The sequence below is a fragment of the Helianthus annuus genome, chromosome 11, assembly GCF_002127325.2.
Source record: "Helianthus annuus cultivar XRQ/B chromosome 11, HanXRQr2.0-SUNRISE, whole genome shotgun sequence".
NCBI classification, from domain to species: Eukaryota; Viridiplantae; Streptophyta; class Magnoliopsida; order Asterales; family Asteraceae; genus Helianthus; species Helianthus annuus.
Genome location: NC_035443.2, coordinates 148,146,565 through 148,171,747, shown reverse-complemented (window position 1 = coordinate 148,171,747; position 25,183 = coordinate 148,146,565). Strand labels below are relative to the sequence as shown.

General features: G+C 36.9%; 2 protein-coding genes and 1 long non-coding RNA gene across 4 annotated transcripts; all 3 read left to right on the top strand.

Annotated features, from left to right (window-relative positions):
• The first annotated feature begins 412 nt into the window (after positions 1 to 412).
• Positions 413 to 10,223, top strand: LOC110890742 (mitochondrial proton/calcium exchanger protein). 2 transcript variants are annotated; one of them, XM_022138368.2, is made up of 17 exons: positions 413 to 520; positions 713 to 766; positions 1,088 to 1,142; positions 1,260 to 1,853; positions 1,945 to 2,257; positions 2,858 to 3,004; positions 3,094 to 3,182; positions 3,269 to 3,361; positions 3,442 to 3,571; positions 4,497 to 4,561; positions 5,108 to 5,282; positions 6,089 to 6,283; positions 6,412 to 6,459; positions 7,431 to 7,565; positions 7,833 to 7,915; positions 8,439 to 8,554; positions 9,993 to 10,223. In XM_022138368.2, the coding sequence occupies exons 4-17, from the start codon at positions 1,288 to 1,290 to the stop codon at positions 10,049 to 10,051; spliced, it is 2,214 nt and encodes a 737-aa protein (XP_021994060.1). In that variant the 5' UTR covers positions 413 to 520; positions 713 to 766; positions 1,088 to 1,142; positions 1,260 to 1,287; the 3' UTR covers positions 10,052 to 10,223. The 2 variants fall into 2 exon arrangements, with proteins under 2 accessions (XP_021994060.1, XP_021994061.1); XM_022138369.2 differs by lacking the exon at positions 413 to 520 and adding an exon at positions 540 to 586.
• Positions 10,224 to 11,644: 1,421 nt separating this feature from the next.
• LOC110890743 lies at positions 11,645 to 14,166 on the top strand. The gene is made up of 2 exons (XM_022138370.2): positions 11,645 to 11,826; positions 12,566 to 14,166. Exon 2 carries the CDS (start codon positions 12,569 to 12,571, stop codon positions 13,865 to 13,867), a length of 1,299 nt encoding a protein of 432 aa, XP_021994062.1. The 5' UTR covers positions 11,645 to 11,826; positions 12,566 to 12,568; the 3' UTR covers positions 13,868 to 14,166.
• A 4,576-nt stretch (positions 14,167 to 18,742) lies between these two features.
• Positions 18,743 to 24,927, top strand: LOC110887192. The gene is made up of 3 exons (XR_002563132.2): positions 18,743 to 18,855; positions 19,504 to 19,591; positions 24,836 to 24,927. It is a non-coding gene; the product is annotated as an uncharacterized LOC110887192 (long non-coding RNA).
• Positions 24,928 to 25,183: the final 256 nt, after the last annotated feature.

The window sequence follows — 25,183 nt, the reverse complement described above, 5'->3', positions numbered from 1 at the left end:
CATTGGTCCATTTAATTTACGATTTTATCCCTGAAACAAAATTATGATTTCCCCCTCAGTTCAAAGTTACGTTTTTCCCATCGGTTTTATTTTTCTAGCAAAACTATAAAAGTTTTTTGTTTTAATTGATTGACTCGAATTAATTTTTTTCGTCTAAAGGAGCTGCCTAACACGCGCTCATTAGTCCTGAAAAATTACAGTTTTGCCCTGAGCTCAAAATTACAGTCTTCTCATCGTTTTTGTTTTTTCCTAGCAAAATTATAGCAGTGTTTTTTTAATTGATTGAGAACTATTCGGCCATCGCCCCACAACGCAGGCAGAGCATGAACTAGTTGATAACACATAACGTAACCAGTTAGTTATTTAGTGATTTATCACACATTGAAGATTATTATTGTTAATTTATTTCTTGCCCAGGGGGCAACCCTATAAAAGTGTAAAACCCCAAAGTAACCCCTAGTCACTATTTATAACCTTCATTCACCATTTTCTTCTTCTTCTTGCTTCCATAAACCACACTGTAAGTCATTCAACCTGCTTATAAACTTACACTATTTCACTCCTTTTATACCTTCTTTCAATTTAGGTCTCCGCAATCTTCAATCTATTTGCACACATAACCATATATTCATGTTCACATCTAATTATTCAATAAATTCGTATAGATAATGTTGTGTTCATTCTCGATGTTGATTTTCGCTGTTATTTGCAGGTTGCAGCTGATCAATTGGATGATATACGCCGCAATAATTACGTGAATATTGCGGTTCGTTTTCTTATTATGATGTTTTGTTTCAATAGATTTGTAATGGTGTAGTGGTTTTGATTAATTAGTGTTTTGATATTAGAGCTTCTTGTTGTAGGTTTTGTATTGTTAGTTAGGGTGTTTTACGTGTTCTTCCAGTTTAGGTTCTATAATCTTCAGTTAATCTGTCTACGTAGCTGTATAATCGTGTTTACAGACATTTTGTAACATCATTTTGTTGAATTTTCGCCTAATTTCACTTCTGATTTTGTGTTTTATTTCATGAATCGTTTGGATAATGATATCTTCGTTCTCGATGTTGCTTTTCGCTGTTATTTGCAGGTTGCAGGTTTTCAATTGGATGATATAGGCCTGCAATTTTTACGTGAAGATTGCGGTTAGTTTTATTATTCTGATGTCTTGTTTCAATAGATTTTCAATTAGATTTGTTGATAGTGTAATGGTGCAGTGGTTATGATTAATTAGTATTTTGATATAGTGCTTCTTGTTGTAGGTTTTGTTTTGTTAGTTAGGGTATTTTGATGGCTTCTAGAGCAATATTGAGACGGAGGCGTGTTCTTTCGGATTATTTCTGTATTTCGGGTCGCTCAGTTCAAGGTCTGAGCCATGGGATAGCTGCCACATACTCTGACTCGTGTGCTTCTAGCTCTTCAAGCTCGGTTCCAAATAACACTAAATATAACAACGCATACTTTACAAGGGATGAGGATTTTAAGAACTTATCTGCACTAGGATTGTTTAGGACTCAAAACTTTCATACGCTTACCAGACATGGAACATTGGGGAATACGTTACCCACGAGGGTTAATTTGGTATTTCAATGTTCAAGTTTTGGTACAATGGCCACAGCACCTAAACCGAATTTGAGTAGTGATGAGGAGGATAAAGAACAAGTTGCTAAGAAGCGGAAGGAAGCGTCTCCCGAGGAATGTGATCAAGCTGTTGAAGGTTTAACGAGCGCGAAAGCAAAAGTTAAAGCCAAACTGGGGAGTGAGTCTCAGAAGCCGGCTAGTTCCATTTTGAAAAGAACTTGGGCAATGCTGTTGGGGATTGGTCCAGCTCTACGAGCTGTCGCTTCTATGAGCAGGTTGGATATATGGTTTCAGGTTATTTTTTAATCTGAATTAAGCCAACGGTTAATCTCCGTTTCATACTTTTGTTTGTGGTGTTTAATTTAGGGAAGATTGGGCTAAGAAACTCGTTCACTGGAAAAATGAATTTGTCGATACCCTGAAGCATTACTGGTTGGGTATCAAGCTTCTTGGTGTTGATGTGAAAATCAGTTCTAGATTGCTTCTTAAGCTTGCTGGCGGAAAGAGTCTTTCTAGGAGAGAGAGACAACAACTGACACGTACCACTGCAGATATCTTTCGGCTAGTTCCTGTTGCGGTTTTCATTATTGTTCCGTTTATGGAATTTTTGCTGCCCGTATTCTTGAAACTCTTCCCCAATATGTTGCCTTCTACCTTTCAGGACAAGATGAAAGAACAGGTGCTAGTTCAGACAGTATTCTAAACATTAGTTTGTCACATTATGTTAATTCCATTTCTCAATGGGTATGCCTGTATATGAACCGAACGAACACGAAAATATAATCGAACATATTTTTTTGTCACATTGTGTTCGTTTACGTTCGTTTGTTAAAAACCTAAATAAACAGTTCGTAAACAAACATAAACAAACATATCTCTACAAACAATAACCAATACAATTGAACAAACATAAATGAACATAATTGACTAAACATAAACGAACATAAAGTAATTTTTTCTATAAATTAGTGATTAACTACGATAAATTCCATGGGAAAAGTCATTTTTATTACTAGAAAGCCAATTACCAATTGGTTATATTTATGTGAGTAGTTAGAAAATTCCTTTTATGTTTGATATTCGTATAAATATAACTACTTATGTATTTAAATTGAAACGAACATAAAGAACAAGCTTAAACGGACGGACATAAACAAATGTTAATAAACGAACATCCCGTCGAACAAGTTCACGAACAGTTCATGAACGTTCGGTTCATTTACCGGCCTATCAATGGGTAGTCCTAATGTTCAATTGGCCTGATTACGGTTACCTGTAGGAAGCACTGAAAAGGAAGTTGAATGCAAGAATAGAATACGCCAAGTTTCTTCAGGATACAGTTAAAGAGATGGCCAAAGAGGTCCAAAATACGAGGAGTGGAGAAGTCAAGAAAACCGCAGAAGATCTTGATGACTTTTTGAACAAGGCAAGCTCGATGACAGTTCAATACTTCAATAGCTGTCTGTATATATAGTTTCCGTTCGAAATATGCTTCATATACAAACTCATATACAGGTCAGAAAAGGTGCTTCTGTTGCCAATGAGGAAATTTTGGGATTCGCAAAGTTGTTCAATGACGAACTTACCCTTGATAATATCAGCAGGTCGGGTTTCAGTCATTTGTTCAGCATTGTTACTTGAGTATGCTATCATTGTTGATACTAACTTGTTGAAACTGTGCTGTTATTAGGCCTCGTTTAGTGAACATGTGCAAGTATATGGGAATCCAACCTTATGGAACAGACGCGTACTTGCGATACATGCTGCGCAAAAGATTACAATGGTATATTGTATTTACCATATTTAATATTGTTGGGATGTTGGCTGTCGTTACATTACTATATATGTCATCTTTGTATGTAGGATAAAGAATGATGATAAGATGATTCAGGCAGAGGGTGGTGTGGATGCTCTTTCTGAAGAAGAACTTCGTGAAGATTGTAGAGAACGAGGCATGCTTGGATTACGTTCAGTGGAGGAAATGCGTGAGCAGGTTTTTTTCTTCTTAATTTCACAATTGCAACTTTGTTTGGCAATATTAGGGGATCAATCTGTATATTATATTGCTATTTATTCCAAAGTAATTATTGAGAGTAGAGAGTACTAGATAAAGTTGTGTAAACGTTGTCTAAATATTTGTGGTTAGTTGGCGTTAGATTAGTTCTAACTAGATGAATGATTTTTTAATCGAATGCTGGTGCTTTTTAGAGTAAAATGCCATTTTCGTCCCTGAGGTTTGACCACTTTTACGACTTTCGTCCAAAGGTTTGTTTTTCCGCATCTGGATCCAAAAGGTTTGATATCTTGCCATTTTCATCCGACTTGTTAACTCCATCCATTTTTCTCCGTTAAATGAGATGCATTTCCGTCTTTTTAGACATTTTTTATTAAAATAAAAACACTATAAGAAATAAAGATCCACATCTATTGACTTTCTCCCCACCCAAACCCTTTGATCATCACAAAAAATGTCTAAAAAGACGAAATTACCCCTGACTTAATGTTAAAAATGGATGGAGTTAACGAGTTGGATGAAAATGGTAAGATTTCAAACCTTTTGGATCCAGATGTGGAAAAAAAACCTTTGGACAAAAGTCGCAAAAATAGCCAAACCTCAGGGACGAAAATGACATTTTACTCTGTTTTATATTTACCTGGCGATACATAAATAGATTCAATATGAGTTAACTTGTACTTTTTCTTCAATTATACTCTTCTAGTGATTGATGTTATATGCATCTGTAGAAATCTGTGTAGATTTTTTCATGAACTCTTTGTAAACCATACACACCTTGTGACCTTGTGCACATCACACCTTAAATAACACTGATGTGGGGATGTAATCTTTAATTTGTTGCTCCTAGATTTTGTGCTTTGTAGCCAATTCTTTTTTTAATTTAAGTCTGCCTTTTTTGCAGCTCCGTGATTGGCTGGATTTATCTCTTAATCACTCTGTTCCATCTTCTCTCTTGATTCTTTCCAGGTAATTATCGAAAATCACCCTCTAAACAAACCGAACCAAAACAGACAAAATCGAACCAAAATCGCCAAAAATGCATCAACTGATAACCGGTTAACCGAATTAACCAAAAAACGGTTATCGGACCTTTTTTGTACCATCGTTTAACCCAAATTAACTGAACCGAACCATTCATATTTTCATAAATTTCTAGCCTTTATACCTCCAGTTCATATATTTAAACCTCAATTTCATTTCAGTTTGGTTTTGGCTATTAACCAAAATTAAACGAATCGAACTAAAAATCGTTACTCTAACCGAATAAATCGAACTGATTAATCGAAAACCGATTGGTTAATAAAATATAGTCATATTCTAACCGATACTGGCTTTGGTTGAGGGTAATAGCCGAACCTACAGAACCATACACACTCTGACAATGTCTGTGTTTCCCGCCACATCGTGGGGGAACCCTTCTAGTAATAACAATAATAGTAATAGACTAATAGTAGTGATAAACTGATAATGGAAGAATAAAATAAATTATAATAAATCTCATGATTGCTGCAGAGCCTTTACTGTGTCTGGAAAGTTAAAGCCTGAGGAAGTTGTAAGAGCCACTTTGTCTTCATTGCCAGATGAAGTTGTGGACACCGTTGGTGTTACTGCGTTGTCATCCGAGGATTCTGTTTCAGAGCGGAGGAGAAAGTTGGAGTTCCTTGAAATGCAGGAGGAACTCATCAAGGTTCTAATCTTTTCTAACTTAAATCCTTTTTTGCGGTTTTTCTACCTTATTTTCACTATCCTATGATTATAATCTAGAGTAGAGGTAGCAAAACGGGCGGGTCAGGTTGACCCCATACACTTTTTCCCATTTCTTAATAAAAAGAATCCGTTAGTTATGATTACATTAAAAAAAATTAATCTTGATTTAAACCAAATTAGGAGGCTGTATGACTGTATCATAGTTGTTAATAGCGCTCATAGCGAGCGCTAATGTGCGATAGCGAAAAGCTCATTCATCGCTATCCGATTTTGGCATCGCCGTAGTGAGTAAATAGCGGGATATCAGTTTTTTTTTTTGGTTTTAATATAAATAGCGATAAAATAAAATATACAATAGCTGGATTTTAGGTTTTTTTTTTAATAAATATACGTATAGAAACACTGTATTTGGATTACATATACAACATTTCTAAAATTTTCTTCTAGTGTATCACTAAACATAATATAGCGCCTGCTATTTCATCGCTATCGCTACGTAGCGTATAGGTTGCTTGTCGCTATCATCCGCTATTCGCTATTAACTATTAACAACTATGGGTTGTATGCATTAAAAATAGACTCTGGGTGACTTTCAATCAATTTGACTTGTTCCCTATGAGTGATATTTTATTTGACCAAGTTGAGATAAAATACAACCCAAATTTTGACCCATTCACAAGTAAATGGGCCAATATTGCCACCTCAAATTTATGGAGTTGTTCTGTAAAATTGTGAAACAACTACATCACTAATATGCTGAACTGTTATTATCTTATTTTATTACAGGAGGAGGAAGCAAAAGAAGAAGAAGAGCAAGCCAAGATGAAACAATCTATTAGTAGCAACAAGGATGTTGCATTAGAAGAAATGGTTAATGCAACAGCTTCAGATATGCAAGAACAAGCTAGAGCAAGTGCACTAGATAAACAGGAGCAGCTTTGCAAAGTCAGTGAAGCTTTGGCTGTTCTAGCTTCTGCATCTGTAAGGAATAGGGGTTAAGATCACAAAAGTTCTTGCTTATGAGTTGCTGAAAACGTTTATATCCTAGTGAATTGTTACTTTGTTAGTATTTTCTGATAAGTGCTTATCTATTTTCGTTTTATGTGCAGTCTGTGAGTAGAGAGCGTGAAGAGTTTTTGAGGCTTGTCAACAAGGAGGTATACCTGCATCATGGCTATATCTACACACAAAATGGGTGGAGTGGTTAATGGGTCAAAATGGGTACCTTTGTGTACCGGTTGGGTTGTGGCTAGGGCTGCAAACGAACTGAACGAACACGAAAAAGGCCTTGTTCGTGTTCGTTTGTTAAAGAAATAATGTGTTCACAAACATTCATGAACACTTACCGAACAAGATTTTTGTTTGTGTTCATTCATTACGGAAATGGGCGTGTTCGTTCGTTATTTGTTAATTTTAGTAACTGAACACAAACCAACGTTCATGAACACGAATGAAAACAAACGAACACAAACAAGCGTTCGTGAACAAAAACGAACGCAAACAAACATATATTAAATTTTGAATCAAATCGTCATCTTTCATCACTGACACCAAGTAGATCCACTAAAAATATACTAATCTATTTATTCAAACATACTTGAGTACTTAACATTATCTTGACAAAACATTGTTAAGATAAAACAGTGTGACAAAAACAAATGAGCATAACCTAATTTTAGGTAACGAACACAAACGGACACGTTACCGAATGTTCACAAATATAAATGAATGAATGCGGCCTCTGTTCATGTTCGTTTGTTTAACTAAACGAACGAAATTTCTTGTTTATATCCACGAACGAAGTTCACTTAGGGTGACTTTTGACCCATTTAAGATAAAATGCAAAATTATGGCTCACTCATAAAAAATGGGTCGAAATGGCTACTATGTGTCCACATCATAATGTTTATATCCACGTTTTGCATTTCTTTTACAGAAGTTTCTTTCTAGAATCTAGACAATAGTCTTTGAAACTAATAGACGTTTTGGTTCTCTTAAAACAGTTAATAATCAAAAGTTAGTTTATTGCTTTTGAAAAGTTTTTTGGAATCAATAGTTATTACAGTACTGCCATGGGGCCGGTAGCCAACTGCAAGACACCAAAGTAATTTATATTTTCTTTTTGAAGATAAATTTGTATCATAGCTTGATGGACAAAGAAGGAACGGATACCGTGACGGCATATAAAGCTGCCCATGAGGAAACCGATAATTCCACTGATGAGCATGTAACTGATGAGGTCTCCTCAGCCCTCATAAATAGGGTAAGATGTTCAATAAGCTGCACTCTCTCTTGGCTGTGTTTGTATTAGACCTTAGATATATCGTAACTAATATGTAAATTTCTCTATTTCCTTGATTATGGGAGTATGTATATGTATATGTATGATTACGGGTATTAGCTTATTTTACCATCAAATTAGCAGGATCACTGAGCATAATCGGGAGAGATGATTGCTTATTCACATTTAAAATTCACTAGGTTTTGAATCCCAGACACTAACTGACATGCATATATGATCTATACTTAGGTTGATGCTATGCTCCAAAAACTTGAGAAAGAAATTGATGATGTGGACGCAAAGATTGGTGATCGTTGGCGAGTGCTTGACAGGTTAGTAGTTTTTTATTTGTTTTTTTTTGTCATTGATCCAATTTTTCGTGTAACTTGTATAAGTTTAGGGCACCGAGACGACTAATCAGTCTTATATCACCAGCAAGTTGCTCAAATGATTTCTTTGACTTTTCCCTTGTGTTAAGGGGCAAGATACTGAGAGCATCAAATTTTACATTGTAACATATTTTTTGATTAAAGAAACGGGTTAATATTTTGTAACTAATCTTACTCATTCAGGTACACTTAGGATGACTCGGCCCATTTGACCATTTGGCTTTTAGGTTTGACCGATTCGACCCATTGATGATTAAATATAACCTTACTGTTTTTAGTAAATGGGTCAGAATCTTCATTTTAATGCTGGTCAAAGGGAATTGGGTCAAATATAACCGCATTTTCTAGTAGTTTCTTTACTTGGAAACAGATGAAGTAACTATAGTATTCGACTATTTGGATGCTTTATTATTTAAATCGTATCTTTCCTGATATGTTCAGCCGTTATATGATTTTAAAACCGCAGAGATTATGATGGAAAAGTTACCCCTGAAGAAGTTGCATCTGCAGCCATTTACTTGAAGGATACTTTAGGCAAGGAAGGCGTTTTAGAGCTTATCAGCAACCTTTCCAAAGATAAGGGTTAGTAATCCGCTCTTACCTATACTTGCAACATTTGCACAGGTGGCATTTCCAACCCATTTACATATAAACGGGTATTTGGGTTATGTTTTAACTCTTAACTAGGATTGCGACCCGCCGCAATGCGGCGGGATTCTTTAGTTATAACTAAGTCAATTTAGGACCTTTATGTTATGTTAAACCTGTCAAACGGGGAAAAATAGACGATGTAAAAACGTTCACCCACACACGCACGTTGCTTCGTGTTAACTCGCAAAATTTAGAATGAAACATAAAAACGTTGAACCAAAGACGCACGTTGCGATGTGGTGAGTCACAAAATTTAGAACCAAGCATAAAGCGAAAAATTTGCGGAACATGAAAACTATAAATGATCAAAGTTGAAAGTAAAAAGAAGTTATGAGGATAGATTGCAAAAGATAAAAAGTTTTGGGTTAAAAGTAAAAAAAAAAACAAATAGTTTTGAGTTAAAAATAATTTATGAAATGCATTTGGATGAAAAGTAAAAAAAAATCATTTTTTTTTGAAAACCCTCAAAGCCAATGTTACAGCAACCATATGCATAACCATTTTTTCTTTGAAAACTCCACAAAGCACACCCCGTGTTGTGTCGGGGCGTAAAATGGTGTCAAATAGTACTAATGTCACACAACCGTAATCAAACACTAACACTGACTCGACCTAGGATATGCGGGTTGCGACGAACCTGTCAAACATGGAAAAATAGAGGTAAAAACATTGAACCACACATGCACGTTGCGTCGTATTAACTCAAAAAATTTAAAACTATACGTAAAACGAAAATTTGCGAAAGATGAAAAGTATAAGTGAGAAAAGTTGTGAAGTTAAATTGCAAATAAGGAAAAGTTTTGGGTTAAAGTTAAAACAACAAATTATGTAGGGTTAAAATTGTAAAAAGTAAAACCTTTGGGTTGAAAATAAAAAATCAACTTTATTTTTTTGAAAAACACCCAAAGCATAATGTACAAGTGATAATGCATAAAAAACTTGCAAAGTTATATATGGAATAATGGGTCAAATGGTTTACGGTAAATATTGAACCAAAAAGGAAATGGGAAATGGCTTAATGGTTTGAAAATAAAATCTCTTAAATTGTAGATTGTTATTGTAACAATTTAATTATTATAACATGTTTAGCATATACTAATTCTCTATAAAATCTATATTATGTGTAAAAAAGTGTTTGCAGGTTGGATTGATCTGACGTCAGTACATGACCCGTTGGCCGTTACCCACCTAGACCTCTTTGCAAAAAAAAAAAAAAAAAAGCTAACAAATTAATTTAAAAAGAAGACATGTGGAAAAATAGTAAACGGTCATCCTTGACCTTCTACCCAACCCGCTCAATTTGTAACCTAAGCGATGTTTTAAACTAAGATAGACGGGAACTAAAATATGGGTTGTTTTTTCTTGACAGAGGGGAAGATTCTTGTGGAAGACATAGTGAAGTTGGGGAGTCGGGCAGAAGATGATTGATTTTGTACAAACCCTAGACGATAGTATTACAACATACATTAAGCTTGGGATGTTGTAGAGAGTCCAGATTCGACTATTATATTGTAGGCATGTTTAAAAGGAGTGACCAAAGTTTTGTAAAAAGTTAGTGAATTTCAAACATATATATATATATACCCCGACTTCCATATAACTCAGGTAAAAGTTAACAACAAAAACAACATAATATAAAGTTTCTACATACGAGGCGAATCAAGGACGTAAATTCATTTAATCGAGCTACCTTTAGTTTGAGCCTGACTTGAATTTTTGGATGAGCTAATTAGCTAAAGCCCATTCAATGTAGACCAAGAAAAAGAATGTACTTCCAAGTTTCTTATAAGCCATTACGGGGCTCTTTGTCTACCTCTTAATGGTTCAGACCTCTTACTGATTCAGCACTTAATGATTCAGGTTGTTTGTTTCGCGAGCAGATGTCTGAATGGTTCAGACATTTGCCTCTGAATGGTTAAGTATTATACTGAGCCTGAATGGTTAAGACCTCTAATTTGAATTGGTCAGTCATTTGCCTCTGAACGGTTAAACATTATATTGTCTCTTAATGGTTCAAACATCTTACTGGTTCAGCACTTAATGATTCAGACCTCTTATCGGTTCAGCACTTAATCATTCAGAAGTTGTCAAACAGTCTCTATATTAGAGAGGGATGGATTGTAATCAACTAGTTGTAGGAGTAATAATATATCATGTACAACAGTACAAGTGTCAAAACAATTGGCTGGGTTGACCGACCCTTTAGTTGGTCACATGTTTTTAGATCTTTCTAAAACGTATATAAATGGATCCTCAAGACCCATATGATGATATTATTTTGTAAAATGTAATTGTATATTGTTTTGTAAAAAAAAAAAAAAAAAAAAAAAAAAACTATAGTCATTTCAAAACCTGATAGGAATCCATCTATCCACCATCTTTTCAAAACTTTACAGATTTTTATCATTTCAAAGACTCATTCATCACCAGAAGACACAATTGCCATTCATTGTTAAAGACAATTGATCTTTTTGTTGCACATTCAATTATGGCGTCTCATCTTATTTAAGGGTTTACTCAATAAAAAAAATAATAGAAAGAGTGTAGAGATTGACTATATAAGGAAGACATTTTAAGCTTGAAGACATCCAACAATTTTCTCTTAAATACCTCTCAAAATCTCTAAAGTTCCCAATATCCTTATAAAATATCCGTGTAAACAATCCTTGTAAAAAATCGAATGTCCTTATTATATGTATAGCTCTAACATGTTTTAGGTATATTCCAATATTAAACTATTTTCGATATATTTAATTCTATTGAATTCATTGTAGTTCATCTTTGTAAACTGCCATTAAGACCGGGTAGAAAAACTTTGCCTTCGACTCTTGTGTGAGTTAAGGTTGAATTTTTTTCATTCAAATAATAATATGGGTCAGGTGTGGGTTGCACATTTCAACTTGCCAATACGCTAATCCGACTCCGTATTGATTTCGACCATTCTAAATTGGAAATGATGTTGTAGAAAAACCGACATGGCATTGGACACAATTAGAAAATCGACCATTCAAAATTAAAAATGACGTTGAAAATGGCTTGACACATGGTCATGTAAGTATGTAACTATCTATTACACGCCCTTAACAATTTGCTTAAAAAAACCCTAAATATTTTTATTTTGAACACCTCATCACTCCAGCTTCTTTACACCGAAGAAAACACACACCAAAGTGCCATTTCTTCAATTTCACCTACTATCTCAGGTACCCATTTTAACCTCCAACTGATTCACACTTTATAATTTATATTTGTTACACTCACCTTAGATGTAGAGGTTGCTTAATTCTTGATTACATCTACTGAAATTTGTTTGCTGGGTGTTTAATTCTAGAATACGGCCGTACTGGGGTTAAATGATTTTATTATATGGCCGTGTTGTCCAAAGTATACACGCCCGTATAACTATTACGGCCATATTGAACCAGTTTCACCTAGGGTGGGAATCTATGATGTGGCACAAACCTAACAACCAAACGGGTCAGGTCAGTTTCGGGTTGAACTAAGGAACATGTGTAGCACTGTAGCTGAATGGGTTGGGTTCGGCTTACCTGTTTATATTTTAATGTCTTTTTTCGTGTCATAATTTTATTTATATCAAAAGGTTAAAAATTAAAAGAGAAGTTGAGATCAATTTTTATAATTTAAATGTACTTGTTTATTTCAGTTTGTGTTTTTTACTAAATATGAAAAATACTTTTTTAGGGTCAAACAGGTTGTGTTTGTGTCAAACTAAAACAAATATGTGATGTGTTCGAATTCACGTGTTTGACATGATTTCCGGGTTCGTATTGTATTTAGGTTCAACACTTCAACCCGCCTACCAACCAAAACACGACCTGTTTAGCGTCCCTAGTTTCACGCACCAATATGCAGGCTGTGTAATGCCAATTGCCCCATATTGAACCAATTTTAACTCTGTTGTGCTTTCCATGTTTACTGTAGATTATGACATCCACTTCGTGTCGTCTACGAAAGCGCCGCGCATTGGCCACCCGTTTACCTTCTCGCGTGATTCGTACGACACATCATGAATCCGCCACTTGTATTCCACCTGACGTACTGACTCGAGTAACACATCCATGGCTCCAGTTTCCCGATGGTAGTCCTGGGCGTCAACGCTTAAGCGCTCTACTCAAAAAACAGTTTATGACAACTTGGACTGTAGACTGGGATACTTTAGAGACGTTACATCTACACCATCGCGCTAGAGACGCGATGGGCCCAGTTTGGTTGAGATTTTTCTCCATAAAACATCCGCAGTACAGAGAGCTATGCTTGGAGTTCCTATCGACGTACGAGTTTCAAACTCCATGCACGGATTATAGTTACTCTCGTTCCATCACATTCAGGATGGCGGGTGTTGAGAGGTCTTGCTCGTTGATCGAGTTCGCAAAACGAATGGGTTTGTACACAGACGAGGAGATGGAGACTGACGTGTTTTTAAAAGGATTGACGAAACTTCCGGATGATGTGAGCCCAGAACAGGTTTGGGCTCAGATTGGGGAGGGACTGTATCAGGCGAACACGGTGAAGAGCACGCGATTAAAAGATCCGTTTCATCGCATCCTCCACCGCGTTATTGCACAATCGATTGCGGGGAGGAAGGAGAGTACGGGCGTTGTCACTCAGAGAGATTTGTTCTTTTTATATTGTTTCGTCAAGCCAGCCGTATGCAACGTGGCGTACGTGCTAGCTAGCTACTTTACTTGTTGCATGGGGAAGATGCCCACTAGTCATATTTGTGGCGGATCGTTTATCACTCAACTTGCCGAATCGTATGGTGTTTTGACTTCTGAGGTTTGCGCTACCTTGACTTCTTTCCTCCCGACTCAGACTATAGACATGGTGGTATTGACGAACATGAAAGCGGTCGGACAGACTGAGGGTGGAGGCTACGTATTACTTGATGGTCACGGAAAGATATGGCAACCTGACCCGTCTCAACACCCAGTGAAGCAAGAGGACGCACCTGAGCAGCCGCAGGTGGAACCTCAGCAGCATGAGGGACCTCAACAACAGCACGCTGACGACCCGCTAGCACATGGTCTTGGTGTCACTTCTTTGGATCTGGTGGCGATGGTGACTGAGCTGCAACAGGGGCAGCAAAGATTAGAGCAAGAGAATAAAAGACGCCACCAGGAGACGATGTCTGCCCTCAGATGCATCGCGAGATATTTTGCTATCCCCGATTTCCCAAAGCCACAAGATTCGAGGGACGGTGGTTCAGAGCAGGGGCGGACCTAGGTAGACGGTTGGGTGGGCGGGCGTGCACACCCCTTAAAAAATATTAGTGTATTTTATAAGGTAAAATCCCGATCGCACCCCCAGAAAATATTTCGTGGGTCCGCCACTGGTTCAGAGCATTAGGATCCGGGCCCAATCACGACACTTGTTTTGTATTTGGGTGTAGTTTTTGAGTCACTTTTGTACAAACTGTATTTTGGCTATGCTCATCATGGTATAACTTCAGACTCAAGATTCCAAGATATGCATATCCCAAGTCAAGTACATTTAAATAACTTCATAACCATGATTATATCTTATGATAGTTATGTTAAAATCTCATATAGATCTAATCTGAATTCTATTAAAAGATTCTCGCATCACATTTCCTACTTCAACCTCAAAATTTCACTTATATATTTTATTTTCAATATTTTTAATAATTAATAGATGGATGTCACTAGTCCTTATCCATATTACCATATATTTATTACTAGCTTATATCCCGTATGACACACGGTTTTAGAAAGATAAAATTTAAAACATATTAATAAACTAGAATTTTGTCCCGTCGCGTGTTGCGGTGGCGTCGAAACCTAAAGCAACTCGAATTTGTACTGTCAAATATCTAACCTGACTCGTTTCCAAGCAAAAATTACGTCAAAACGTAGACCGGCTGAAAACATACATAAATAAACATGAAAACGTATATTTCATCTCACTCATTACCGAGAAAAATTTATGTCAAAACGTAAACCAACTTCGATTTATACTGAATTGTACTTAAATAAAGCACATAAGAAAATAGTATTTTTTTTAAGTTAAAAAATGGTATCGCAAGTTGTGGTAACATTAAAACGTAAAGTAACTCGAATTTGTACCGTCTAGTGAAACCGTATTATGTATGACAAAATGTACGAAAACCTACTGGCAAAACGTAGACCAACGGAAAACATATATAAAATAAGCACATAAATATTTTATATGTGACCCACGTACATAAAAGTAAGTATGTATAACTCAAGAGGGGTTAAAATGCTATTTTAATAAAGCTTAGGGGTTTAAGTAATAATACACTAAAAGTTAGGGGTAATAAAAGGAACAAATTACCAAAAAGAAAAAAACAAGAAAGAAAAGAAAATAACTAAAATAGAAAAAAAATCAAAAGAATAATAATGTTTGTTTGTCAGTTTTATTTTCTATTTTCTTTTTTATGAACACAATTTTTTATTTAGTAAGTTGTTCAGGAAATATAAGCTAACATCTCTGTTTTTTAAAATGTTCCTATGAAATGTTTGTTTAGAGTATGTAATAACATAAATTAATGTTAATCTAAAATAAAAGAGTTCGGGAGGGTTCAACGGGTTATCCATAGCAATTGTTCGACCCCAAGGGGGCAGGGGTTTGTGTTCGGGAGGTTGGGGTTTGCAATTCAGAAAGGGTTGGCGGCGCAGCTTGTTGCCCGTCTACCTTCTGTTTTGATGTAACTTAATAAGTTTTCTGGTTATATCAATCGTTAATTACTAATCAAAAAAAAAAAAAAAAAAAGAGTTAATTACTGTTTTCGTCCCTGTGGTTTGTCAAAAATCACTATTTCAGTCCATTAGTTTAAAATTTGCGATTTCAGTCCATGTGGTTTCACTTTCGTAACCATTTTAGTCCCTGTGGTTTTACTTTCGTAGCCATTTCAATCCATTTATTCTGTTAGTACAGGGTTTGAAATGGTTACGAGGTGGACTGAAATAGTTACGAAAATGAAACCACAGGGACTGAAATCGCAATTTTTAAACTAATGGACTGAAATAGTGATTTTTGACAAACCACAGGGACGAAAACAGTAATTAACTCAAAATAAAATAATAAAAATAAGTAAATAAGTAACAAACTAAGTAATTTGACATGAAAAATGAAAAAAAAACTATAAAAACATATACAAATTGCTAAAAACTTCTTTGCATACAACATTTAATGTTGTATTTGAAAGATTACCACTCACAATCTAGAATAACAACTTTTGGGCCATCTTGTCTTGTAACTCTTGATAATGCGACATACAATTGACCATGTGTAAAAACTGGTTTTTTCAAAAACAAACCAACCCTGGAGAGTGACTGTCCTTGACTTTTGTTTATGGTCACTGCAAAAGATACGACAAGCGGGAATTGTCTTCTTTGTAACTTAATGTGAAGTTTTTTGTCTGTAGGTATCAACGTCATTCTAGGAATATAATGACGATCTCCAATGTGACTTCCAGATATAATCTCTACCTTTATAATGCGCTTACCCAAATATTTCTAAGAAGCATTACCGGAACACCTACCTTCAACACTAAGCTATGGTTAAGCAAACCTGAAGCTATAATTCCATTAAGAATATCAGGTGAGCATAAACTTTCATCAAAATTCTCATTAACCTTTTTTATTGGACATATACTATTTGAACTTAGATATTGCTTTTCATCTTCAGGAAAAACTCAGAGCAACCGGTCGTTAATTTGTTAATTTATTGAACATCATTTTTGGAGCCAAAATTGCTCTTTGATGGAAGAAAGTTTGGTCATTGAAATGATCTAAAAGAGACAGACATACAAACTCTATTAACTCAGAAATGGGATCTGATGAATCTTTGATGAGAAGATCTTTGGGTATTTGTATTTTTGCATCACCGTCATTGATACCACCGACATTACCTTCCCTTATATCCAAAAGCCATTTTGCAAATTTCCTAGTTTTCTCTATTTCAAATGTTACATTTAAGGTACTCAACCTCAAGTTTTTTTTTGTCAATTTAAGGACCTTGCAATTTCTCCAGATGTAAGACGAACTTAAAAAAGCATTTACAATTTGTTGTCTACTTCCACCTGGGACCACCAGTAGTGTTTGTCGAAAATCTCCTCCAAAACTTATAGCTTTTCCATCAAATGGTAATTCCAGATATAATTTGGAGCTTAAATTTGTTATCTAAAAATGTCTTTTAATGATCTGTCCAAAGCTTCAAATCCATGTTTATGTACCATTGGAGCTTCATCCCCAAATAACAAGTGATGTTTTGTAATGCCCCAAAAGTTGAATTTTTAACCCACTAGTATGGTTTCCATGTATTATGGAATAAAAAGTGATAACTAGGATTAATTAACCTAGTTTATTAAGCATAAGTAATTGATAAAAACATGAATTGGTGGCTCGTAGTAAAACCAAAGTTGGGGGACTAAATAGGAACAATTAGAAAACTAATTATATTAAATAGAAAAAATAAAACACAACACACACACTTGTATGTGTGTGTGTCCACCAGGAGCAAGAAAAAGGAGGGAAGAACTCATCTTGCCCTAGTTCTTCATAATCTTCAAATTCAAAGGCTAAGGATGTTGGAATCGAATGCATGAATTGAAACTAGTGATCTCCTAAGCATGAGGATCACAAGGTATGTTAAAATTTTATCTTTGGTGAAGTTTTCTAATTGAAGAAAATCTATGAGATGATGAATCGATGGGTAAAACTTGATAAAATAGTGATTTAAGTAACAATGGAAGTGTTCTTGCTTTGTAGAATCTGAAATTTTATGAAAACTATGTTATGTATGAATGATTGTCCATGAAAAGTATGAAATGGGCTTATGATCATATGATGAGAAACCCCAAATTGTTGCATGAATTGGTTAGAGGTGACCATATTGTTGGGCATGATTGCAAAACTTAATTGATTTTAGTTGTATCTGATTAATGGAAACAAGAAGTGTAACACCTCAAAAACAAGTTTGGTAATTAAACTCCGCTAATACTAAAGAGCGGGTAAAATACCATTAGTGGTAAAATTAAACCGGTAAATATTAGGATTGAAATAAATAAAGCTGATATTAGATAAAAGAGAATAAGAGCTTTGAGGAAATAAAGTTCATAAGAGACCCGAGTTAACGGGACTTAAAAATAAAACGTGTTTTAGCTCTCGGAACCCACTAAGTTAACTAGGTAAAATCAACCTAGTTAGTAATGGGTAATTAAATAATAAACTATGAATTATAGCTTCATTTACAAATCCATGAAACTATAGGGACTAATATTGCCAAGTGGGAAACTTGTTTTACTAAAACTAAAAATAAGACACAACACACACACTAAGTGTGTGCGTGTGCATCGATCTCCAGGAGAGCAAACAAGGAAAACCTTAGTTCTTCCATAAATCCTCAAATTGGAAAGGAAATTGAAGCTCAAATTCGGGTTTGAATGCATATTAACGATCACCTCGACAAGGGGATCATAAGGTATGTCACAAAACCTAGATTGGTTAAAGTTGAAATTCGAGACAAGTAGGTTACTTGCGAATAAATTGATAGATTATGATCCAAAGATGAAATTAGATGTTTATGTATGCCTAATTTCGTTAGTTATGATAAAATTATGAAGAATTTGATATAATATTACTTATAAGTGATTAACAAGTAAACTAGGTGTAACATCCCGAAAACGGGTTTGGTAATCAAACCATGTTAATAATAATGAACGGGTAACATACCGTTAGTGGTAAAATTATCCGGATGAATATAAGGATTTAAATAAATAATCTAATATTAATTAAAAAGGAGGATAAATACTTTGAGAAAACAAAGTATAAAAGGCCCGAGTTAACGGGACCTAAAATAAAACGGGATAAGTAACACCCCAAAAATATATAGGTTTTATATACATATTAAATAGCGGTTATGAACAAGATAAAAATTAACTAGGAAATAAATAACCTAGTTAATTACAAGTCTTGTAGTTATGAGAAACCTTGGTTAAAACATGTTATATGCAACAAGGGTAAACTAGAGGGGCCAAAAGGGGAAAGTTAGAAACTAAATGTTATTAAAATTAAAACACTACACACACACATATGCGTGTAATCGACCAGAGGAAAGGAAAAAGGGAGCTAAACCCTAAATTGTCAAGAATCATCAAATTGAAGCTTGATTCAAGGCCAAATCGATGCATGAACATGAATTAATGATCACCCAACCTAGGGGATCATAAGGTATGTAAAAATTTGATGATTCGTGAAGTTGCAAAATTTGAGTTAGCATCATAATTCGCGAACTATGTAAGGATTAGAGGAGCTATGGCTAAATTAGTGATGTATACATACTTAGGAACTAAACCCTAAGTGAAAATCATACATATGATGCTATGACTTGAATGATTTGGTGATCACCTATATGTGTGCTAAGTGGGTTTTATGACAATAGGATGAACACTTGAATTAGAGTGTTAAATTGATGAATAATGATGTTATGATACTAGTACTAGGTGTAGTTCATGAATACTAGACATGGAGGTTTGAATTTTGATGTTAACCTTGGTAAAAATAACTAGTTATGAACTAGTTTGTAAATGCCCATTAGGTGTTTGATAAAATGCCTAAATGAATGCTAAAATGTGGAAATTTCGGGTGAAACACATATTTGAATTATATGACAAATTATGCGAAGTATGAACTGATAAGGATTCAAAGAGTAAAGTTAATCTAGACTTAATTGTGTAAATGATCAAAGTAGTTAATTTTTGATGAGTTAAGTTAACTAATGAAAAAGTCGAATAGAAGTTTCGACATAGAAAATAAGTGAGGTGGAATAGTCGTGATTTTTAATGACTAATTTAACCACCTCGTAAATGTTGACAATAGTTTGACGCCTAACGAGCTAGGTGGAGGCTTGGGAAAGAAGCGGTCAAACGAATCAAGCATGAGAAGAAAGGCGTATTCGGGATGCGAGGTAAGTTAAAGCTTACACCTTTTTATTTAATATCTATTGGTTTTATAGATTATGAATAATCAAAACTCACATTTGACTTATGATGTTTCGACCCGACATGCGTGGTTCGGAACAAAAGACAATAATGATAAACTATGTTGAATGGTTAAAAAGAGCTAATAAGGTCATTTAGTCATGCAATAACTAATAAATAACGAGTTTTGGATGATTTACCTTATTAAAAGAGTTTATGGTCAAATAATTTTCTGTGATTTCACTGAATAAACAAGGCCCTTTAAATAGGCACCATTACATCAGAAAAATAGGAAGAGACATACATGACTAAGGAAAGGATATACAATACAATAAACTAATAATTATCACAAATCTATTCCTATAATAATGGAGACATTATTATCGGCTAAGACACCCCCGCAGTTTGAACGGGCATCGGACAGACGTTCAAACTGGACCGAAAAGACTGAAACAATTGCCGCGAAATCCCCTTGGTAAAAATGTCTGCGCGCTGTAATGATGATGGAACATGAAGCACTCGAATATGACCTACGTGAACCTTCTCCCCGACAAAGTGAATATCAATTTCGATGTGCTTAGTACGCTGATGTTGTACCGGATTATCTGAAAGGTAAACGACTAAAACGTTATCACAATACACAATAGACGCCTATCGTAATGGGGTATGCAACTCAAGAAGAAGATTTCGAATCCAAGTGGCCTCGGCAACAGCATTTGCAACACCCCTGTATTCGGCCTCAGCACTAGATCTGGAAATGGTCGGTTGTCTCTTAGAGGACCAGGAGATTAAGTTATCACCAAGGAATACGCAATAACCACTAGTCGACCGGCGAGAATCCGGGCAGCCTCCCCAATCGGCATCAGAGTAGGCAACTAAAGATGTATTAGTCGAAGGGTGGATATGAAGACCATAATCTGTGGTGCCCTGTAAATACCGAATGATACGCTTTAAGAAAGTAAAGTGCGGTTCTCGTGGATCATGCATGAAGAGACAAATCTGTTGAACCGCATAGGAAATGTCAGGACGCGTGAACGTGAGGTACTGCAATGCTCCAGCCAAGCTTCTGTAAAGTGTGGGATCATGAAAGGGAGCCCCATCAGTAGCACTTAGTTTGGCTGCTAAATCGACTGGAGTGACACATGGTTTAAAGGTCGTCATGGCGGCACGAGCAATGATGTCCTTGGTGTATTGGGCCTGAGATAAGAAGAGACCCGTCTTACTGCGAGTAGCCGTGATGCCTAGAAAGTGATGCAGAGTACCCAAGTCGGTCATGGAAAACTCTTTAGAAAGCATGTCTATAATCTGCCGAAGTAGAACTGAAGATGAGGCTGTAAGAACAATATCATCCACATACAGTAACAAGTAAGCCATGTCAGTCCCGGACTGATATATGAAAAGAGAATTGTCACATACACTGCTCTTGAATCCCCTTGATATAATAAAGTTTGCAAACCTTGTATACCACGCCCTGGGAGCTTGTTTAAGCCCGTATAGAGATTTTTTAAGACGGCAAACAAAATCCGGATGCCGTTTATCCACGAAGCCGGGAGGTTGATGCATAAAGACAACCTCATTTAAATGCCCATGTAAAAAGGCAATTTTAACATCTAATTGATGTATAGGCCAAGATCGAGAGACTGCTAAGGACAGAACCGTACGAATAGTAGCCGGTTTAACAACCGGACTAAAAGTGTCTTCACAATCGACCCCCACTGTTTGAGATTTTCCGTTAACAACCAACCTAGCTTTGTACCGTTCCAGTGAACCATCAGACTTAAACTTATGTCGAAATAGCCACATGCATCGAATTATCGGTCTATCGACCGGTCTTGGAACCAACTCCCAAGTATCATTCACATGTAAAGCAGAAAATTCGGTTTGCATCGCATGTAACCAATTAGGATCCGAGAAGGCTTTGGCATAGGTTGTTGGAACAGGTGAGATGGATGTGGAAAGAAGGGTTTGGGAAGTGGTGGGCGGATGTGTGTTGGCTTTTGAGCGGGTGACCATGGGGTGGGTATTAGTTGGGGGGTCTGGGGATGCAGTGGGTGCGGATGGTGGGACAGGAACCGAAGGTTGAGTATTGGCAGTGGGTTGCTGAGCTGTTTTGGCGCGACGGGAGTATGTAATGGGAAAAGGGATGGTACTTGGGTGGGGAGGAGTGGTGGCTGTTGTGGTGGGGACCGAAGGCTGAGGAGAGGGATGACGAAAAACAAAAGGTCGAGGGATGGTATCATCTAAGAAGTTATAGGAGCTGGTAGAGGATGGGATTGTGTATGGAAAGGTGTTCTCGTCAAAAGTGACGTGACGAGAAATATGAACTCTACCAGTTGTGGGGTCAAAGCACCTGTAGCCTCGAAAATCCGGAGGGTAGCCGAGGAATATGCAGCGAATCGAACGATGATGGAGTTTGTGTGGCTGCGTTGCAGATGTATTCGGGTAGCATGCACAACCAAAAACTCTTAAATGGTCATAGGTGGGATGACGCAGGTACAAAGCAAATGTGGGGGTATAAAAGTTTAGACGTTTTGTCGGTAAAATGTTGTGTAAATAGGTGGCTGTGTGAAGTGCTTCGACCCAGAACATCGGTGGTAAGTTGGCATGAATGAGTAAGGAGCGGATGATGTCGTTTAGGCGACGAATCATACGCTCTGCTGGGCCGTTTTGGGACGAGGTTTGAGGGCATGAGAATCGGAACAGCAAACCATGTTGGTTAGCAAAGGTTTTAAAAGCATTATTATCGAATTCACCCCCGAGATCACATTGGAATGTTTTTATGTTCCGGTTAAATTGGGTAGCTATTAGGCGGTGGAATTTAATGAAGGTTGGTAAAGTTTCGGATTTATATTTTAAAGGATAAGCCCAAAGAAAGTGTGAGAAGTTATCAATGAGTACCATATAGTATTTATAGCCACTTTTACTTGTAATTGGTGATGTCCATAAGTCACAATGGACGATATCAAAAGGCGAAAAGGTAAAAGAATTTGAAGCATAAAAAGGAAGTCTTTTGCTATTAGATAATTGACAAGAATGACAAAAAGACTTGGTTTTATTACATGGAAAATTAAAATTACGACTAAGAATATCCAAAACTTGAGCACCAGGGTGGCCGAAACGCTCGTGCCAAGGTAAAGAAGTAGAGGTGATAAAACAAGCAGAGGGCGGAAGCTGAGGGGCAGTGAAAGGGTTGAGATCCCCGGTGCTATTGTGGCGCGACAGAATCCGTCCAGTTGTTAGGTCCTTCAAAGAAAAACCAAACGGGTCAAATTCAACAGACATATTATTATCGCGAGTAAAACGTCTAACAGAGATAAGGTTTTTAATAATTTTGGGGCTGTAAAGGATATCGGGTAGGATGTATGTACGGTCGAAAACGGTATGAAAACCTGTCCCGGATCCATATATTGGTAAACATTGACCGTTGTACCAAAATTTTACTACTAACAGGAGAAGATAAAGGTTGTTGAATCATACCCTGGTCCTGAGTAACGTGTCGTTCATCGCCTGTATCCATGAACTTTGTGGGGTCTGTTTGATTCAGATGCATAGTGGTAAAAGCAGCTTGGAGATCCGACAGGCACAAGGCATTATACCCGGGCTGCTGGTGGCCTGAATGTGCTGCGGTATGGGGCTGATTCGGATCAGGCTGCTGGTACATGAAGTTTGCCTGTGGAGCGGGCGGCTGTCCCTGCTGACCAAAAGAATTCCACGCAGGCTGAGTTGGATACGGGCATGGAGGTGTGTTCCACCATGCCCATTGTGGGTATCCGGCTGACTGAAAAGACAAGGGGCTGTTTGTTTGCTGCTGAAAACGGCCACCCCCACGTCCGCGACCACCGCGACCTCGGTAACCTTGCCCGCGACCCCGTCCCCGACCCCGTGTGTAGCCTGTGGGTGACGGGTTAGGGTTGTTGGAAGACTGAGACGGTGGCTGTGGATTGGAGGATGGCTGTTGTGAGGTTGGTGCCTGAGGGGTTACGAGAACCGATTAGGGGCTTTGGCGGGCAGCTTGGCGAATTAGTTCATCCTGCAGCATGCTTCGAGCTAAATCCCAGTCAGCGTCTTGGGCATTGATAAGAGAAGCGGTTATGTCAAATTCTGCGGGTAGGCCACGGACGAGTTGTAAGACGAGTCGAGACTCGGTCACAGGCTGATCAACATCCCCAAGTTGATTAGCGAGATCTTTCAGCTGTAGGCAGTAATCGTCTAAAGACGAACATGCTGATAACGTGAGGTTAACGAATTTGGTTTCCAGGGCAGCCGCTCGTGCTTTCTTATTGCTCAAAAAAATCTTCTCAATCTTGACCCAAGCGGCGCGGGCTGTCGTCTCGGTATCCAAGACGCGACCTAGTATATCATCAGAGATGGTGCTATAAATCCACTGCAACACAAGAGCATCAATTTCTTTCCAGGAGGCGTAGTCTTCATCAGTTTCAGCAGGCGGTTTGGTGTCATCGATGTGGCTGAGGACTTTATAAGCCACCGCATGCAGCTTGAATAGTTTAATCCAGGCAGAATACATAACTTTGGTGCCATCAAGAGTGCGTACTTTGGTCTGGATATTAGTCACAGAATACGCTGGATGGAGGGTGGTTGTGGGTTTCTGGGATGGCTCTCCTTGATCGGATTTAGGCATGGCAGCGATCGGAAAAAAAAGAGAAGGGATCGGAAAAAAAAGAAAGTCGCCGGCTAGGGTTTTAGGGTTTGAGAAGAAAATCAGAACCGTAGCTCTGATACCATAAAAGAGTTTATGGTCAAATAATTTTCTGTGATTTCACTGAATAAACAAGGCCCTTTAAATAGGCACCATTACATCAGAAAAATAGGAAGAGACATACATGACTAAGGAAAGGATATACAATACAATAAACTAATAATTATCACAAATCTATTCCTATAATAATGGAGACATTATTATCGGCTAAGACTTATAAGGTAAATCAATACAATTAATAAGGGTAAAACGGCAATGTGGTCACTCGTTGACGATAACCGTTAATTTTGAAGGACACTTTATGGCGTAAGATATAAAGGGGTCAAAATAATCAAGAAACAGATTTATAAGTAAAATTGGCCGTACGGTGTAAACCGGTATAAGTCATGTAGACGAAATAATAATAAATCCATCTCGCAAAAGTAAACGGTCATATAGACCAAACGGGTCAAAAGGTGAAAATATCACCCTTTGACAATATCGGCTAATGTTTTGTCGAGTTGCATGATTACAGGAATAAATATCGATTGAATGTTGACATCGCTATTACTTAGCGGCTACTAAGGCAAGGTATCAAAACGGGTCAATATATTGATTCGAGCCAGGTATGTATAACTGGTCAAATCATCATTAGAACTTGAAGTTCAATGAGGGCTAAACAAGTTAAAAGGGACATTGGGTTATCTTTTAAGTAAACCGAATTGTTTTGGTCAAAAATTACCGAAGCAATTAAGTGATCAAATTAGTTAAGTGAGGTAGTGTGCTAAAAAATGTGTTGAAAATATGTTGGTTAAGTTATTTAGAAAAACAGTATTCAGGATACGGCTCAGGATGTAGAGCTGTATCAATGATCAAACAATGA